The 19324-nt window shown below is 42.0% G+C and overlaps 1 protein-coding gene across 1 annotated transcript in view; it reads left to right on the top strand.

The window, feature by feature from the left end:
* UGGT1 (UDP-glucose glycoprotein glucosyltransferase 1) overlaps positions 1-17251 on the top strand; it is a 38062-nt gene extending 20811 nt beyond the window's left edge. The window contains exons 20-40 of the mRNA XM_010185438.1: positions 589-612; positions 1144-1238; positions 1890-2096; positions 2726-2857; positions 3474-3604; positions 4488-4583; positions 4921-5023; positions 5469-5548; positions 6017-6206; positions 7314-7472; positions 8895-8980; positions 9320-9404; positions 10387-10475; positions 10917-11021; positions 11589-11673; positions 12975-13157; positions 14383-14543; positions 15014-15128; positions 15774-15890; positions 16233-16392; positions 16839-17251. Of these exons, the coding sequence (XP_010183740.1) occupies positions 589-612; positions 1144-1238; positions 1890-2096; positions 2726-2857; positions 3474-3604; positions 4488-4583; positions 4921-5023; positions 5469-5548; positions 6017-6206; positions 7314-7472; positions 8895-8980; positions 9320-9404; positions 10387-10475; positions 10917-11021; positions 11589-11673; positions 12975-13157; positions 14383-14543; positions 15014-15128; positions 15774-15890; positions 16233-16392; positions 16839-16864 (2429 nt within the window). The 3' untranslated portion in view covers positions 16865-17251. The remainder of the gene's footprint in view (positions 1-588; positions 613-1143; positions 1239-1889; positions 2097-2725; positions 2858-3473; positions 3605-4487; positions 4584-4920; positions 5024-5468; positions 5549-6016; positions 6207-7313; positions 7473-8894; positions 8981-9319; positions 9405-10386; positions 10476-10916; positions 11022-11588; positions 11674-12974; positions 13158-14382; positions 14544-15013; positions 15129-15773; positions 15891-16232; positions 16393-16838) is intronic.
* The last annotated feature ends 2073 nt before the right edge of the window (positions 17252-19324 follow it).

Raw genomic sequence — 19324 nt, 5'->3', positions numbered from 1 at the left:
AGCTGAACAGGTTTCTTGTTTTCTCTTTGTAAAGTGTTAATTAAACCTACACCTCTGCATGCTCATTCAAAAACGTGCATTAATTTGCAGAGTTTTGGGTCACTGCCTCTTCTGCCACTTAAGATATTTGGTAACTGGTACCTGGTCACAGAAATGCTGTAGTACATGCGTTTTCTAAAATAATAGGGAAGTTATACGTATTTCTGGCTCAGCAGCAGTACTGAAATAGCAGAGTCATGCTAGTTTTTAAAGAGGGAAGGTAACAGGAACGGGTAATGTCCCAGGTTGTAATTGCAGGGCAGTTTTGCAAACCATCTTCAGAATGATGCCTTCATGGTATGGTATGAACTGGTAATGTGTAGAAAAATGAGTGCTGCAGCAGGAAAGTAAAGCATCAGCCTCTTGGAGGGGAAGAAAAAGTCAAGGCTTATTCTGTTACAATTATGACCAACTTGTTGCTTGTTGGACTGGAGCTGTAGTTATTCAGTTATGCTCAGTATGGTGCTGCAGCGTCTTGGTACATGTTGGGATGACTATCAAATTATTAATGTCTCTCCTTTCCTCCTTTCCTTTCTGCTTTTTGACCAGGAATGTCTTCCAAGGAGATCTATGGTAACTTAGCATTTCATACGTTGCTGCTCTGGGAGTTTTCTGGTTCCTTTACAATGTTGGCTTTAGAACCAGCAGGAAATGAAGAGAGCTGTTAAATGCATGTTTGCTTCAGGACTTTTCTCTCTACAAAACTGATTTTGTGAACTAACAGCTTCAGCATGAAGAAGCAGTGTGTCTGTTCTCTAGCTGCAATCTGTTAGTTATTTACGGGTTCCTTCATAATTTCTAAATTAAAAAGGCAACAAACAAAAAAAAACCCAAAAACATAATCTAGCTTAGAAGCAGTGATGCATGCTGTCTCATGGGGGTTTTCTGAATGAGGTAAATGAAACTTCATGTAATACCAATACTACCACTCTTGTCCTGCCAGGCTTCATAGCTTAGCTTCACTAATACCTCTCCTATGTAATTTAACTTTTTAAAATTTTTGAAACCTTTGCATGTGCATTGTATTTCTCCTCCAAATGAGGAAAAACTGAAGCTTTCCTCCCCTTCACCCTCAAATTTCTCTCACTCTTATTTTAATTGCAGATGATTCCTTCGTTAGACCGGTTACTTTCTGGATTGTTGGGGATTTCAATAAACCTTCAGGGAGGCAACTGCTGTATGATGCAATTAAACACCAGGTAGGTAATGTTTTCACTGGAATGGGTTGGCAGTGCTTAAAAAGCAGTGGGTAGAGGCTTGAAGAGCACAGGTTGTGCTTCTTGCTGTTGTGAGACCTGCGGAGATCGCTTCTCCCTGCAGGGACTCTGATTTCCAGCCTCGTGTTATCTGGAGGGGCTAGAACATTGCTGGCCTTCCTGTGCTAGGACAGACTCCCCTCTCTGCACTATGCTAATACAATAAAGAAAAGACCTTTTAAGCCCGTGGCTCTAAATTGAAGAGATCTGTGGTTTGGTGTGGAGATGAACATGAGCACTGCTCTCTTGTCTCATTTGTTGCAGGAAGGTATCAGAATCATCAAAATAGCTCACTGCTAAATCCCTGTTTTGCCAGACCTCTGAGTGGTGGCCATGGTCCTGGATCTCTTATTTTCCCTTACTGTCACAGTATTATTCAGAAGATTCCTGTCACAGTGGTGCCTATACGTAAACTGAATACTTGACATTAAATCAGTTCAATTAATCTTTTTAGCCTCGTGTCGCTACTTAATTTGGAATCTGGTTTTCTGATTAAGAAATACAAAGCTTTTGCTATAATTATAATAGACTACTTCTCATTTAAAACACACCTGAAATCTAAACCTTTCCTACTGCATGTTTCCTTAAACACAGAAATCCAGCAATAATGTTCGAATTGGCATGATTAATAATCCCAGTGAAGACCCGAACAGCCAGAATACACTTGTTGCTAAAGCCATATGGGCAGCTCTGCAGACGCAAACCTCAAATAATGCCAAGAACTTCATCACCAAAATGGCAAAGGAAGAAATTGCAAAGGCAGTAGAGGCAGGAGCCGACATCTCGGAATTTGCTGTTGGGGTAAGCACGTTTTTGGGTATTTACACAGGTAGGATGCTTTGCTTGGTTTTCTAGTCGATTTTTTAGCATAGTACGTTCACGTGCAAAAAATGCAGTAACGATGGAGTGACACTGTTGGTTTTGGTGTTGGGTTTTGCTCTAAAAGGTAAACTCACCCAAATAAAACAGCCCATCTGAAAAGAAAGTAAATCCTCATGTGCATCAAAGCTGTGTAACTCTGGAAAGTCAAATGGAATGCAGGTTCAGGGATCTATTGAAGAGAGTCAGTTGTTTCTTGGGGGGTTAAGAGAGAACTACAATCTCTTTAAAAAACTGAGAAAAAAATTACAGTTCAGTTTCCCAAAGTAGGTTTGAAAAAGTTTGGCAAGAATCACTTAAAAGCAGGAGAAGGGAACAACTGTTCTAAGTAGCAACAATTACTGGGGCTGTGGCTCTTCACATCCTAAGCTGTGATAATGTTTGAAGATGACAAGCAAGAACAAGGTTTAAGACCACAGACAAAAGGACCTGGGGATAAATTGCTGCAAGATACAAAGATGTTCTTGAATGGAAACAAAAAAGGTGCATTGAAAAGTGTGCAGAGGTGTACTGTTGTTACCCGTTCAATATCAAGTATTCTTCTCTTTCAGGGTATGGATATCAATATTTTCAAGGAAGCCTTCCAATCTCCCAAGGTGGATTTTATTCTGTCCCATGCCATGTATTGCAGAGATGTTCTGAAGCTGAAGAAGGGACAGAGGGCTGTGATCAGCAATGGAAGGGTGAGCAGACAGTAAGAGAGAGTCCACATCAGGGTCTCTTCCACCAGCTCTTCTTTAATTGCCACTCAGATGAGGCAGATGATGTTACGATAGTATTTCACTGCAAGTAATGAAACCCAGTGTGCACAGCATTCATTCGTGTTTTGGTATCTGCTTGCTAGTTAGTAAAAAAAAGGGCAAGTTCCAGTGGCTACTGTAATGGGTTAAAAATGCCAAGCAATGAGTTGCAATATTGTTTCTCTCTTTACCAAAATAGCAAGAATTGTCTAGGTAGCTTTTAGGCTTCTGAAGGCTTGAGGAGTGAGATGTGCTGGAGTTTCTGTATACTGGACTTGGCCTGGTGCTCTATTGCCCCTTCAGGACGTAGCATTGCGTGTGTCACTTAATACTCCCAATTTTTGCAAACCATGCACTCAGTGACAATTTTAAGCATTTATTTTCTGCCTTAGTCTGGGACTCTTGGCTTCAAATAGCTGTTACACTGCTGCCGTTTGCATTAATGTTAGCCTAAACAGTTGATCCCGCACAGACTGGGCTGGAGTATTTCTTTAACACATCTCTGAATTTTGTTTCAGCGTAGCCTCACCTAATAATGCTGGTTCTGGTTTCTTTGTAGATTATTGGCCCATTAGAGGATGGTGAGCTGTTCAATCAGGACGATTTCCATCTCCTTGAGAACATCATACTAAAGACATCGGGACAGAAAATCAAATCTCAGATTCAGCAGCTGGGATTTGAGGAAGATCTGTAAGTAAACGTGAAGAGGCCTACAGAAAGTGGTGGTACTCTTGATAATGTGACTTTTTGCAGCATGAAGAAAGCTTTATCAAGCGTGCTCTGAGTAGGTGGTTTTGGACAGAGCAGTTTTGTTCTGTTTGAATGCTGCCAAAGTTTTCCAAAAGGTTCTGAAATTATCTGCTGCATCGGAAGACAGTGTAGAGCTCGACAGCCCTCACTAGGCTTGTGGTTTTGATGTGAACAATTTAAACAGCTGTCCCTGTAAATCTATCAGACTTAACTCAAGAAAAGCTGACAGTAAGTTACAGTATTGCTTCTTGGCAAAGCTGTGATGTACAGATCAATTTTCACTGAACTTTCCAGAAGTTTACATTTTCAAGATGAAATATATTCTTAAAATACTAGACTGAAAGTTTATAGGAGTAATAAAGGAAGAAGTCATCAGAAGTAATTCTCTTTTAATGACAGGACCCCTCTCTCAGGAGTTTCTCCACATACAGGATTGCTTCCTAGTTCTGAGAGCTGTGGTGTTAAATGGGAAGACGGCTGAGAAACAAGGGTTTGATTTGAATTGCTCACAGGTCTGAGAGGTTGGTGAAGTTCAGGAATGCAGTGCCTGCAGCACGGCTGACCCCTGAAGAACCAGCTCTTCGTATCTGTTACAGAGTTAAACCATTGGTACCATCAGTAATAAGGCTACAACCTGCTGGAATTAATGGCAGATTAACCTGTAAATAGATTCAGTTCTTCAGAGCTTGTTCAGAGGTAGTGAAGTCTTGGTTTGTGTAGCCGAATTCAGTCTTCTGGTTTGCTGCTAACTGGCAGAAACGTGAGAAACGCACATGTTTTCTGAGTGTCTGTGAACTTCTGGTTTTTCTGTTTTCCCTTTCAGCGCAAGTGAGTTGGTAATGAAAGTGGATGCTCTTCTTTCTGCTCAACCAAAAGGAGAGGCAAGGATTGAATATAATTTTTTTGAAGAACGATACAGGTATAGGATCACTGGCATTTGCCGAGCAATGTGTTTTTTCTTGTCTTTTAACATTCCTATCATTTTAAGTTGCATTTAACTTAGGGAAAAAAAACCCCAACCAAGTAGCAACAGGGAGGTCCCCAACAGTTTTCAGGGCACAGTGAGATTCCTGAATTTAACTGTATCTACCTGTCTCTGTACACATACACGTATATATGTGGTTTTTTCCTCTATCTAGTTTCAGAAGGTGCATAGCATTCAGGAAGTGATTTGACTTCAGAATGAGATGAAGAGTGCTTTTTTCTGTGTTTACCAATACATTTGATACTTTAAAATTGTCTTTTCTTTTGTTTAGTGCAGTTAAACTGAGACCAAGAGAAGGGGAGACATACTTTGACGTGGTGGCTGTTGTTGATCCTGTGACCAGAGATGCTCAGAGACTCGCTCCCTTGCTCTTGGTACGTATGCAGTGTCGTAATGCATTTCATGGCAGTTTCCAAAAGTCGTCTTGGTTCTGTAATTTTGGAGTGTTTGTCTTCCCCCTTGACTGGGGAGCGACCAATGGCCTTCCAATAGTGCATCCGAGTTGCACAGTACATCTGTTAGTGGAAAAACTGATTACACTAACAAGATCATGCGTAGATATCATCTAGGTGGCTTGTAGGTTCACCATTGTAACAGTTTGGTTTGCAATGACTTTTTGAGGAAGAAAGTCTCTGCATCCAGAAGAAAGCCTGCAATGTGTGGGAGCAGGTAACTGTTCTTAAAACCACCGACTAAAAGGTGGGTGTAGGAGAGCAAATAATGAGAAAGGAGGATTGAGAAGGAGCAGGTCCTGTCTGTAAAAAGGGTTCAGCTTTCCTAGTTGGCATTTTAAGGGACGTCTTTTTCTCATTTCTTTAGGTTTTGAACCAATTGATAAATATGAACCTACGAGTGTTTATGAACTGCCAGTCCAAACTTTCTGACATGCCATTGAAAAGGTAAGCAGTGCCCCCCAGGGTTAAAAAGAGGGAGAGAAAGAAAACCTGTCGGAATGTACATGGTCAAACGTCCCACAGGAAGGCTCAGTAACTGCTTTGCCCTTGCTTGTATCATAGCATGATTTCCCACAGAGGACCTGGGGATTTGTGCACAGCATGAGGTCATTCTGCTGGAGTACACGTTGGGTGCATTTTTATTTATGGAAGTTAAATCATTTACTCAATAGCTGAGTCTTGCTCATTCTAGTTGGTCCTTCAGGGTGAGAATCCTGACCTGTTCTAAGGTCAACACAACCTGGGTTGCTTTGGACAAAGCCTCCTCAATGCATGAAGGAATAAAAATTTTTTACCAGGCTCCTTAGAGACACTGGAGGTCTGGGAGAGCCGATCCTGTCAGCAAGTGCAATGAAAGGGAAATATTTGCAGTTTGCAGAAATATATTCTAACATTGTCTTTCTGAAATTTCAGCTTTTATCGGTATGTTCTGGAGCCAGAGATTTCTTTCACAGCAGATAACAACTTTGCTTCAGGACCAATTGCCAAGTTTTTGGATATGCCCCAGTCTCCACTGTTCACTTTGAACCTAAATACTCCCGAGAGCTGGATGGTGGAATCTGTCAGAACCCCGTACGACCTCGACAATATCTACCTCGAGGAGGTAAGAGAGATCAGTGTGTTCCTACTACTGCATTTAAATGGCAGTGTTTTCCCATGGCTTATTTTAGTAATGGGAAAGAAACAGAGGATTTTAAAATGCTAAGTAACATACAACTGTTGATATGAACATATTTTCAGACTCCTAAATGTTTTCTAGGATGGATGCAGGTGACCATAAGCTCACTGACAGTGAGACTGCTGTTCTCCATTGCTCATGGGTGCCTGAACCACAGGTTGAAAAATACTACAGTCCTGAAGTAGATCCTAGAGTGCCCTGAGTTAGAAACAAAGAAACCCTTTGTGGGTCATTAAAGGACTTTTTCCATTTATTACTTGAAAAGTCTTTCAGATTAGAGCTTCTTACAGCTACTGTCACAAATGAAGATTATTTTTTTAAACCTCTTTTTAGAATACTGACTGAGGCAGTGCTGCCCCACATGCATACAGTTAAAATAGAGGGCAGAAAAATCCAAGGGGCTTGCATTTAGTCGAAGCACATGAAAAACAAAAGAAGAATATCTGTATGTACAAGTGGATGATTCTTATTATTTTTTAATGGGATGTATAATTCAGTCCTAATTATTAACCCCTTGCTGTTAGCAGTTAACTTTAATGGTTTTCAGAAGATCTAGAAGTAGCGGCCTGGTAGGTGGTTACAAAATCCACTACACTAACATGTTATGATGTGCACTAAAAACACACAGATTAAAACTTAGAAAATGCATGTGTGATGCAAAGGAGAAAATTCTGGACTTCAGGGTGTGCAGTGTTAAATAGCAGAGGTTCAATGAGGTGGTCATTAGACCATCAGACCCCTTACAGATGGGCCTTTTGGAAAGCAAGGGTCTGTACAACCTCCTGGTCACTACAAACACGCTGACTTTCTCACTGAACAGTACGTTGTTGGTCTCCTCTGTGTCAGGGACACTCTTAATAATGTGTTTGAAGTTCATCACTCGAAGGAGCTGAGCTCTTTGAGGCTTTCTAGATACATAATAAATTACTCTGGTAAAATAAAGTAACTGGTATTTACTTCCTATGGCTGTGTTAGAGAGTAAGTGGATCACCAGAAATTTGCCCTGAATTCAGCAGTACCTTCTCCCTACAGGTGGATAACGTCGTAGCTGCAGAGTATGAACTGGAGTACCTGCTTCTGGAAGGACACTGCTATGACATTACTACTGGACAGCCCCCTCGGGGCCTCCAGTTTACACTGGGAACGTCAACCAGTCCTGTCATCGTCGATACCATCGTTATGGCCAACTTGGTAAGTGTTGGGCTGAAACTGCCAGCAAGTAACTGCTCCTCCAGTCAGCACAGTAACTCGCAGAAACCACCGAGTATTTTTCTAGCATGTGGGTTATGGATACGTGGTGTTACTTACACTCCACAGAACCATGTAATTCTCAACACTGATGTCTAAAACCTTGCAGTGTACTTATTTGTCTCTTACCTTTTCAAGATGTACTCCTTTCCCTTCAGCTTGCTGAGAAGGGTGTTCTGCAATATCTGAAAATGATGTTGATACCCTTCAGCAGCCTCTTTCCAGGGCAGGTCACAGTCCTGGCTTTTTAGGAAGGGTGCTCCTTAGACCAGTCCCTCTGGCCCTCTAAGCCTCATGTGGCCACATCTGGCTTTGGGACCCATTTCTCCAGGAGACCTAGGGAACAAATAGGGACAGCAACAACAGTTGAGCTTCTAGAAAATACAGGAAGTGTGGAAGAATGGGAATTGCTTAATTTAGTTCAGAAATGGTGATGGAAATCCAAGTTTGTGATTGATCCCTTATGCAGCTGCCTTGATAAGAGATCAGTCTGTTGTCAGTGTTCGCACTGAGCAATGAGAGAGGGAATGGCTGAAATGATGGCAAGGGAAGTTAGCCACTGGAATATTTCTTGATATGCAATGTTAGTGAAAAACTGGAGTAAAATGCCTTTTGTGGTTGGTTTGGGTTTGGTTTTAAAAAAACAACCTTTAAATGTATTAAAGAAAAAACAAGGAAAAATGTTCACTGATGCTAAATAGTTTAAAATTCTTACACATGATTTCTATTTCTCTACAGCTTTTCTTAGCCAAAGTATGTCCTGTAGTGATGTAATATTTCTTATTGTAGTAAGGAAGATAACCCTTATTTTGTGTGACCACACTGTATGTGTGTGTATGTTAGGGAGGTGTCTCTTTTCTAATTAGTTAAACCAAAGTATGTTGTTTTTAAGTTCTGCAGAAGAGCTGTCTTGTAGTATATAAAATACTGTTTGCTGCTGTAGATGGCAGACAGTCTGCGGAGCTTCCACGTCCATTTAGATCTTGTTCTGTAGGCAGACCTCTTGTGCACTGCTGTGTATTCACCAACTCGTGTTTTGGAATGCACTCACTCCCCCATGCAGGCAAGCTTTGGCAGAGAGAACTCTGGCATTGCACTGTCCCCATCGTGACACCCTGAAGACTTTCTCTCCTCTTAACAAGTAATGCTACCCCTTTTCATGATCCTGTCTCTTACAGAAATAAAGAATGATTTTGAATTTAATTCCTGGGTTTTCTCTCCTGTTCTCTGGGTTTTAAGGCCTTAAGTTGATGACAAATAACTATTTTCAGATACAAAACATGCAAACTACAGGACATACTTAAAAACTTGCTTTCCTACCTTTGCATTTTCTGGAAATGGACAAACATTCTTTTCCCTTCACAGGGTTACTTCCAGTTAAAAGCCAATCCTGGTGCATGGACTCTAAGACTGAGAAAGGGCAGATCTGAGGACATCTACAGAATCTACAGGTAGGACAGTACAAGAAATACCTCAATCTTTTTCTTCTGAAACTTTTGAACTGGGTAGGCATTGCAGTGTGTCAATCTAACGGTTCCCTTGCCAAAGTGTAGTGAACTGAACAGCAAGTTACATTTCATATTGAACGTAAGTTATGTGAAATGAAATAAATTAACTCATTTAAAAAACCCAGTAACTGTGTGTTCAAATACACGTATCTGTTACTCTGCTGCACATCTCAAATGTGTTTTACAGCACTAAGGCTTAATACCACATTGAAAAACATGCAGAGGGAATAAATAAGGTGTTTCTGCTTCGTAGTAAAGGTCAGTATTTCACTGTGTTTTCAGCCATGACGGCACAGACTCTCCACCTGAAGCCAGCGAAGTTATTGTTGTTCTCAACAACTTCAAGAGCAAAATTATTAAAGTGAAGGTGAGTTTAAATCTAGAGTTCCTCTTAAAAACCTGTTTGACCAATAATGGAGAAGCAGCTTTGATTAATCCCTGGTGTTCCCTTCCTACAAGCAGATATTGGAGGCAGTTTGCACAGAGTTCACATCTCAGTATCTATAATGCAGAGTTACCTGCAGACTTGGTTTTGGGGGTTTTTTGACACAGGAGACAATGGCACATAACTGTGGTTCCTTTTGTGTGCCCATGAGAAACAGTTATGCTCACATTTGCTGACTCAGCTATGCTCTGACTTCAGCAAAAGTTTTGTCTGTCCTGTGTATGTCTAGCAGTAACATTCAGTCTCAGTTGAGACAGTATTTTATCTGTTACAGATACATTTTACTCATCTGGCAATACATTTTTCTATCAGTCTGATATAGAATAGCTGAGAATACATTTAGGAAAAAAAAGGTAAATCAGTTATCTACTGTCTTTTAGGGCTGCCCATCACATAACGACATAGCTGAAAAGTGCAGGGAGGACTACCAATAGATAAGTGATGGTTATAACAGATCCAGTTCACTCTTCTTCACAGGATTTGCTTGTGCTAGAGTAATTCTGGGATGTTCTCCTCATTCACTGCCTTGTCTGTGTGTGTCTTTGGAGTCTCAGTGGCCAATAACACCTCTTAGAAACAGAAAGCGGTGGAGTTTTGTTGGGTTTTTTTGGAAGGGGCAGTTGGTTAGTGTCTTTGAGGGTTTTTCTTTGCCAGTCTCCATCATCAAGGATGGTCACTAAACACCTCTTAGCAAAGCATTTCAACTATCTAGACTAACATGCCTTGGGAATCTGCTCTGAAACTGCCGGTTCACTACTGAGCTGTTTCTCCAGGCAGCCTGGGTTACCTCTCAGCTCCCAGGACATAATTCAAAGGGATACAAAGCCAGCCAGTGTCAAACTAACACCATGGCTGTTTGCCCAAGGTGTGGTTGCACTCACTAAGGCAATGTTATGCTTCACAGGTTCAGAAGAAAATAGACATGATGAATGAAGATCTACTGAGTGATGGTACCAGTGAGAATGAATCTGGATTTTGGGAATCTCTCAAATGGTAAAACTAATTCAACAATAACCTGCAAGTCTCTTGAAACTGGAAACTGTTTGATGATAGTTAGGTCTGTGATATTGCATAGCCATCTATGAAGAGTGTTTGAATTTCGGGCTGTCTTTCATAGGACCCCTGTGTTTCTAGAGAACTGAGCTACTGCTTTGCACCTGCTTACCTTCCCTTGCCCCCAAAGTCACTTGGGCACCTGAAAACATGGAGCTGCACCTCAGCCAACAACCTTGCCACTGGATGGGTGCTCAGATACCTAAGCTGTGGGGTGTTCCCTGTCTGTGCCTGCAGCACCCTGCCCTGTGGAGGATACCCTGACCAGCACGGGGGGACGACACCAACCCCCCCAGCTGTACTACGTCACACCAGTGGTGGTGTAGTAGATAACTGGGCCTTGCTGTCTTGTCCCTTACATAAACACATTTGTCCTTCCAGGGGATTCACGGGAGGACAAAAGAATGAAGATGTGAAACAGGATAAAGACGACGTACTAAATATATTCTCTGTGGCTTCAGGACACCTGTATGAAAGATTCCTACGGTTAGTTCAGCATTTATAATCTAGGGCTCTAAAATGGTAAAGATGCCCTGCTTTCTACAAGGACAAAGGTTAGAATTTGCAAGAATATAAAACCCCCATTTTTTCAACAGCTCAGAAGTCCTCTAGATTTTGCATATGCTGTATTATAGGAACTTCTTTCTGCGTAACTTGCATACATTCAAAATAGACTTAGTTTAACAGATGGTATGATACTGTCCTTGCATTTTCTCACTACAGCATAACCAAATACCAGTCTATTGTTAAGAAGTTACAGTTGCTTTGGAAAAGAACCTGAACTTCAGTTCTCAGAGGACTGAAAGCCAACAGGTTGTATGTTCTTTGATAAAGTACCCGGATTTTTTGCAGGGTTAGTAATAAGTAGCTAAAATGAAGCAATTTGCAATGGCTGAAGCTTCCCATTTTTAACTCATGTATGAAGATCAGTTACCTGACACATAACTGCAGCTAGGCTAATAATGTCAAACAGCAACTTGAAATCCGTTCCACAGCTGATCTCTAGTGGGTGGCAGTTACAGTAAATGCTTTATTTTCTTTTTCCTTTGGCAGCATCATGATGTTGTCTGTGCTGAAACACACTAAGACTCCTTTAAAGTTCTGGTTTCTGAAGAACTACTTATCACCTACATTCAAGGTTTGTTACTAATTAGAAATTTATTCTATGGTGGGGAAGAGTTTCCCAAAAAAATGTTACAAGCTGTGCATGGTACTATTGTGTAAACATACACAGAGTTATCTGTTTGTACACATTCTGTTTTGACAAAGCATCAAGTTGGTATAAGCTTGTGGTTCTGCTTAGAAACCTTTGAGAAATAACAGACAGGATGACAATGGACTCAGGCCGAAGGGAAATATGTAAGAGAACAGCACGTTAGAAAAGTTGTACTTGAAAGAATCTGGACTTTTTTTGTGACTCACATGATAAAGGAGTAGATTTTAAGACTAAATTCAGGGCTGTAAAGTTACATGTAATATGCCAGGGTTGAAAGATGACAGGATTAAAAACTGCCAGAGAAGCAAGGCCTATGAGTAGTTTATGCAGAGTGTCTCAAGAGGAGCCATTAAACCGTGGTTCAGACTGCCTAGAGTACATGAGTGGTGCACAGAGTGACAGGCCCTAGATGAGTACACCTGGAAATACTTCCCGATTTTATGTGATACATCATAAAACCAACAGCGGGATTCAAATCAGAACCCAGAGATAAACGAGTGTCAAAACTTTCAGGAATTTGCAACTTTTAGCATTTGATATTAGGAAGCAGCATTTCTCAGAGAATCGTACCTGTTCAGCATGAGCTCAAGGGGAATACTGGGCAGTGTCTCTGTCACTGCAGCCACAGGCTGTGCTGGGACTGCTGCTGCCACCCCCCCTCTTGGGCTGGTGCAAGATGTGCTCCCCTGCTCCATTCCCAACGGCTGTGCTGTACCAGCACCCCTGGGCTAAACCAGTGCTCTCCCAGTGCCACAGGAAGCCTCACAGATGAGAGCATCAACTGATCTGACAATGGCCAAGTTGTTCCAGGAAAATTTCTCCCATTTTCTGTCATTTTATTCTCCCCATTTACGTTGCTTTGTGCAGCCCGAAATAATAATTCTCCCCATCTGTGAAATTTTACAGTTTGAGTTACGCATTCTTTTAAACTGATCTGTGGATCACTATAAAATGGCTCATTAAGTAATTGCGTGGGGGAAAATGCCAAAATATTTAGTTTTCTTACAACAGTTGGCTTTACAATTTGTACTGATTGTTAAGTTTGGGGTTATCTGTTTGAAGTAACAAAGAAACTGCAGTTACTCTTTGTGGAAATTCATATTCCTTTTCGAATGTTCTAAGCTTCATTATACGAGTTGAGTCTCTCTCTTAATGCACTTTTGTTTCTCCTGCAGAGGAACAAAGACCTGAGATAAGCTCCCTTTTTGCTCCTCTCTCTGCAGGAGTTCATCCCCTACATGGCAGAGAAGTACAACTTCCAGTATGAGCTTGTCCAGTACAAGTGGCCACGCTGGCTTCATCAGCAAACAGAGAAGCAGCGCATCATCTGGGGTTACAAGATCCTCTTTCTAGATGTGCTCTTCCCGTTAGCTGTTGATAAAATCCTGTTTGTGGATGCTGATCAGGTAACACAGAGGTTGTCACTACCTGATCTTTTCCTCTTTTCTTTCTATTTTTTGCTCCTTTCTCCAAGAATAGTATGTTCTAGAGTACAGTTTCTGTATCTCTGGAAAGGTTGCAAGTTTGAGCCCTTCACAGGCATGACTGGAGGTTGATTCTGTAACTCTAGCCATGAGTGAGTGCTGGTTTCTCTGCCTGTTCCCACAAAGACTGGTTTTGTTGGCCTGTCTTTCCCTTTTGTCTGGCTCCTCGTTCACTCACTGTGATCCCAGCTAGTTTGCCAAATAGATTTGTTTCACCCTTCCATTTTTCCAGTCCCGTCTGTTCTCCCAGTCTGCAGATCACTTACCACACGTGGTATTTTCCTAAGTCACCAACCATTTTTCCAGTCCCGTCTGTTCTCCCAGTCGGCAGATCACTTACCACACATGGTATTTTCCTAAGTCACCATACACCCTCCCCTCCCAGCCTCTGCTTTTCACTTGGCCAGATCCGAGTGGCTTTCAGGGGAGCGAGAAGGCAAATCCCTCGTGCGTGAAGCTACGTCCTGCTGCAGGGCAAACGGGGGCTGCAAGGCTCTGTATGTGCTCACAGCCTGAACGCTTTCAAAGTACGGGATACACAGGCAGTCAGAACTGCCAAAAATAGTCCCGCAAAACCATACGTGAAACTGAGAAGTACAGATTATCAACACGAAAGACTAACAGGCCTTATGTGTTACATATACAGTATGATCCCATTATAACTTCAGCTAAAGTACCACCTAGGATAAATTTCCAGCTATGCTGGTCTCATTTTAGACAGTTTTCCTCTGTTTATTAAAGAGATATTAATGCATTTTTAGACCAGTATTACTGTCACAACATCTGTGTCCAAAGACATTAAAAAGCCTTCATCCCTGAAGGGTCTGCAAACTTTGAAGAGGAAAGAGTACAAAGGATCACAGCAGAGTTCAGTGAGAATTCTTGCTGCTTATTAAGTAACAGTTTGGCCCTTCAGCTGTCAAACCAACCCCCATCAGATTATTTAAGTTCTATTTTAGTTGCTCCAACTCTAAGGGTAGGGGAGATACCACCTTTTGTGCTGTGTTTTTGTACTATCTATACATAATGCAAAAGACTGCAGAGTTCCTCCAACTGTTTGCTCAGTTTGAATTAAATCCTGACCAGCATTTCAAAATAACCCATGGCAAGCTTCTACAAATAACAATAAAATGTCCTTTCTCTTCAGATCGTGCGTACAGATCTAAAGGAATTAAGAGATTTCAATCTAGATGGTGCTCCTTATGGATATACTCCATTCTGTGACAGCAGAAGAGAAATGGATGGCTACAGATTCTGGAAATCAGGATACTGGGCAAGTCATTTAGCTGGAAGAAAATACCACATCAGGTACTGAAGAATTCAAGGTTTTTTTCAAAACAGAGGGGGAAAGCTTTTTCTACTACTTAGAACTAGCAGAAAACCAGCTGAGGGGTGAGCGCTGCAGTGAACCACTTTCTGCCTCTTTAAGGTCCCATTGCCTATGGCCCATTTGAAGCACTAGGGCCACTGAAGTTACTTTCTGTATGCTACAGCTTTTACAGATGAAGAACTGAAGTGTTAACTAACCAGACATCTTCATTTGTTAATAACAAATGTTGGAAGAAGGGACTGCATGACAGCAAAGCTAAGATAGATTTGTTGAAAACTTCTTTTGTATGTGCCATGACGTTGTTAGAGCTGCTTTCCTGCCTTGTATTAGATCTGCTGTACTGCCACCAAGAGATGTGTTTGAGCGTTTTGTATCTCGGGGTCTCCTGGGGCTGCAGTAAGTCACCCATCAGTCAGGTATCATTACTAACTGCATCGTCTCCACGTAGTGCACTGTACGTTGTGGATCTGAAGAAGTTCAGAAAGATAGCAGCTGGAGATCGCCTCAGAGGCCAGTATCAGGGTCTCAGTCAGGATCCTAACAGCCTGTCCAACCTCGATCAGGTGTGTCTTCATTTTTGCTTGGTTTGTTTTGTTTTACTGGGGAACGATGGCAGGTTGGGACCTCTCCTGTCCTGGCCCGACTTCAATCACAGCCAGATGCCAGTGGCTGTTCTGCTATGCCCTGCCTTCAAATGAGGCACGTATTGCTAACATCAAATGTAGCTGGTGGGTGGGAACACCACCTTCCCCTTAAATGCCTCCAGACTATCAAATTGTCCAGTATGCTCCAAGACAAATACATAACACAACTGAGCACTTGGTTCTTGAGCTATCCATCTCTAGCTGCTTTACTGTGCACTGAGTTAATAACATGGAATAAGGCTTGGATGGAAGTAACACAACGGTTCCAGCCAATTTAGAATAGGCTTCCAAACTGGTCTGGTGCAGGTTTGATACTGGATCCATATGGGTGCTTTAATACTCTTTGCTAAATAACTGATTTTCAACAAAGTAAGATGAACAGCTGTAGTATGCAGGGCTTTTTCCAAAGGACTTTGGAACAGAATGAAAGATTCATCACTTTTTGTTTGCACTAGAAAAAGGCCTCTTTATAGAAGGTAAAACTTCTCAATACTCTGAGAGGGGTTGTTCTTCCCACCCTGCACCCTGTAAAAACTGCTACTAACTCGTGATTCTTCACAACAGGATTTGCCGAACAACATGATCCACCAGGTACCAATTAAGTCACTCCCACAGGAGTGGCTGTGGTGTGAAACGTGGTGTGACGATTCCTCAAAGAAGAGAGCAAAAACCATTGATCTGGTAAGTGCAGATCCTCATTCTCATGCCACAATAAAACACAGTGACCAGTGTCAGAAGCACTTCCCTACCTCACATCTAGGCACATTATCCTGTATTGCTACTTACATGGTTTCAGCACTTCAGTTTTTTTCCTTTAGCTTCTATATACACTTTTTTTACCTGGAGCAGTGGTGGTGTTATGAATTTGGAAACAGACTTTACAGCGTAGTCTACTGAAAACACAGGCATGTGGTATTCACCCGCACCACACTTAATTCCACCAGAGGGAAGCATACCTTTAGTTAGTAAATAAGCCTTTTTTATGCACCAAATGTCTGAGTAGTTCATGTATTTTGCTTGCAGTGTAACAACCCAATGACCAAAGAGCCCAAGTTGCAAGCAGCGATGCGTATTGTTCCAGAATGGCAGGACTATGACCAAGAAATCAAACTGCTCCACAGTCTTTTCCAGAAAGAAAAAGAAACGGGAACGCCAGCTGAGATGCCAGGACCACACACACACGGTAAAATCCTCCTGTTTCCCTGCTTCTGGGAACCCTGCTGTTTGGCCTCGGGTTAAGTTGCATCCTCATTCACTGTAAGCTTGCACCAGGCAAAGGCTCGCACTGAGGATCTGTGAAATTATCTGTGTTGCAATGAGGGAGAAAGGCCTTGCTGAGTGAGGCAGGGGTAACTTAACCCGAGTCTGAAATGTAGAGAACAGGGACCTCTATTGCACAGTTGCTCCAGTTCTATTAAAACCCCTCACTATTTCTGCAATTTTATGTGCTTGGCCTTATCTTAATCCTTAACCCAAGTGCAGCTGTACCCAACAGGTACGAGTTGTTCTTCAGGCTCTGGTAACCTCGCAAAGAACCAGTCTCAGGGGGTTTCTATACTAATTTACAAACCAATCTGCTAATTGAGGCAGCTGGAAATGGAGTGCTCATTTTTCTCTCTTCTTCTGCAGATCCAGCAGCACATGTGGAATTATGATCCATGGAGAAAAATTCAAGTTAGACTGTTTCATAGACAATTTTTATATTGAAAGCTAGGTTTTTTTCCGGTATGTCTGCAAAACTGCTGAATAATTGAATGGGATGATGTATGCATTTTTATTACTTGCCTTTGGGTTAATTTCTGCATATGAAATAGGATCTGGATTGCTGGAATTAGCATTACTGGTTTTGTGCACCTGTGGTGGAGATGAAAGAGTCCATGATGGAATTTAGCATTTCAGAAACAACACTTCACGATCTGCTGGAAAAGCCGCAGCCTGTTTCTTCAGCTGTTGCTGCCTCCACCACTGAGGAAGATCCCGTTGGCCTCAGAGCAGCTGGAGAGCCTGGAAATCACAGACCCGTTTTGCTGCTGGCTAGAACCGATGGAGGTGTTTTGCCAGGTAACATTAAAAGGCCCAGAATCATGCCTTGAATTTGGGATACTGTCTTATCTGCCAGTCTGCAAACAGTCGGAAATGCTTCTCAGATATTTTCAGTATGCCCTTGATTTTGTAACAAATCCAGCATTGCTCAGGTTTTCTATTTCCTGTCCTCATTTACTGCCCAACTTCGGAAAGTTTGGCTCAATGTAAAGCCACCACCATCTATTTAAATGTCCATCCAAATACCTAAGCTTGCAAAGCGAGCAGAACACTGAATCTGACAGCCCGGTTCATCCTCACCCACCTGACTTGAATCAAAGCGCCCTCCTGCTCCAAGTTTAATCAGCCTGCACAACTGGTAGGGCCTTACGGTTGCTGTGGTTCACTGATTCATGAATGTTTTTTGTTTATGAAAAATCTGTGGAAGCTTGGAAGTTTTTCATCTTGTAAATGGCATTAACTTTATTTTTCTTCAGAGATGTTGTCATGTCAATAAAAACATTGGAGTCCTTGGGTCTTAAGCTTTAGTTCACACTCAGTCCTTTTCTCATGCTTTTTGCTTGCACACATTACAGCCCTAATTGGACAGACAAGAAAACATTTTCCTGCGAGGATTAATTACCCTGGGCTAGTTTCATCAGTCTTATTCATGTCTTAATTTTTAAAGATGACACTGCCACAGTTCTGTGTTACAAACATAGCAGTTTAAAAAAGTCCTCAGGCCCTGCTTCCCTCAGTCTGTAGGAATACTGTCAGCTCCCCAGAACGCTGCCAAGTTAAAGAGCTGAAACAGAAGAACTGAAGTACTATTTCTAGTAGTGAAATACAGCTCCCTGTGAACTACTGCTTGAGAAATCCAAACTGGGGTCATTTCTGCCTCCTGTGTTTTTATACGGGTAAATGTTCTGTGTTGCAGGAGCTTCACACTACAGATAATCCTGACTTAGGACATTCTTCCAGAATTAGTGTGTTATACATCCTATCCATGTCGTGCAGGAATCTCGCAGACAGCAGTTCAGTGCCTGAGCTGTTCAACAGGGCAACTGAACAGAAAAGCAGCTCTCCAGCCAGCTCAAGAAAGGGCTCAAGTGTTCAAAACTGTAAAAACCAGTAATGTGCCTGCCAACAAATTAATTACATACTGTGTTAATTAGCCTTTAAACAGGTAATGCAGCACATGTAAGATTACCCTGTGTTCAGCTACAAACCACCTAGACCTCTTTGGAGCACAGTGAGTGGCCTGGATCAGGTGGGCAGGATCCCTCAGGATGGGCAGTGGGTGGCTGGGTGGGGAGAGATTCTGCCAAGCCCTCAGAGCAAGAAAAGTACAAGTTTCCTGCCAAACAAGGCCGTATCTGGTTGGTTGGTTGGTTTTCTCGCCCCCAAATATTATAAGGCAGAAGACTGAGAATAAGGTAACTCTTACATTCAACATAATATTTACAATGCCCTCTGAGACCATGCTCTTCTGTCCAGCTCTGAAGGAAAAAAAAGTAAATCTAATTCACAGTTGACATCAAAAGAAACCAGAATCCTGTACCGTGAGGTTTTGTACCTTCTGCAGTACTCAGAGTCTGTACCTGTTCTCAAGTACATGGTAAATTGCATGTGGTACTGATCATTCTGAATGGGAACTACTCCAGATCTTCCTGGGGCTCCAGATCTTCCTGGGACACCACTGGTTATCTGCACACAAGAACGGAACAGTTCCTTCTCTGGACCTGTGCGTGTGCTTGCTCCTATTGCTCAACTGGGCTGTGAAAGAAAAGTCTTCTGACAGCTCCATCTAGAAAACCTCAGAGTAAGATGATTATTGAAACAGAGCCACTTCTGCTCAACCACTGCTGGCCAGTTCCTGTAAACTAGTGAGACTGAGTAGAAAAACCAGAAAATGGGGATTGCAGAGGTCACATCATTTTGGATTGCTCAGACTGGAGAGGCTGCTTCTGTGGCAAAGCGAGGATGCTGTTCCCAATCTCTGGATATGAGCAGCCTGTCCTCTTGGTGAGAGGTTCACACTAAAAATGCCCAGTACTTTGTTTTAAAAGGAAGATTTCACTGCCTCACTAGAA

The sequence above is a fragment of the Mesitornis unicolor genome, unplaced genomic scaffold (assembly GCF_000695765.1).
Source record: "Mesitornis unicolor isolate BGI_N332 unplaced genomic scaffold, ASM69576v1 scaffold3505, whole genome shotgun sequence".
Classification (NCBI taxonomy): domain Eukaryota; kingdom Metazoa; phylum Chordata; class Aves; order Mesitornithiformes; family Mesitornithidae; genus Mesitornis; species Mesitornis unicolor.
The sequence above is the reverse complement of the archived record's forward strand: the minus strand, read 5'-3'. Positions and strand labels throughout refer to the sequence as shown.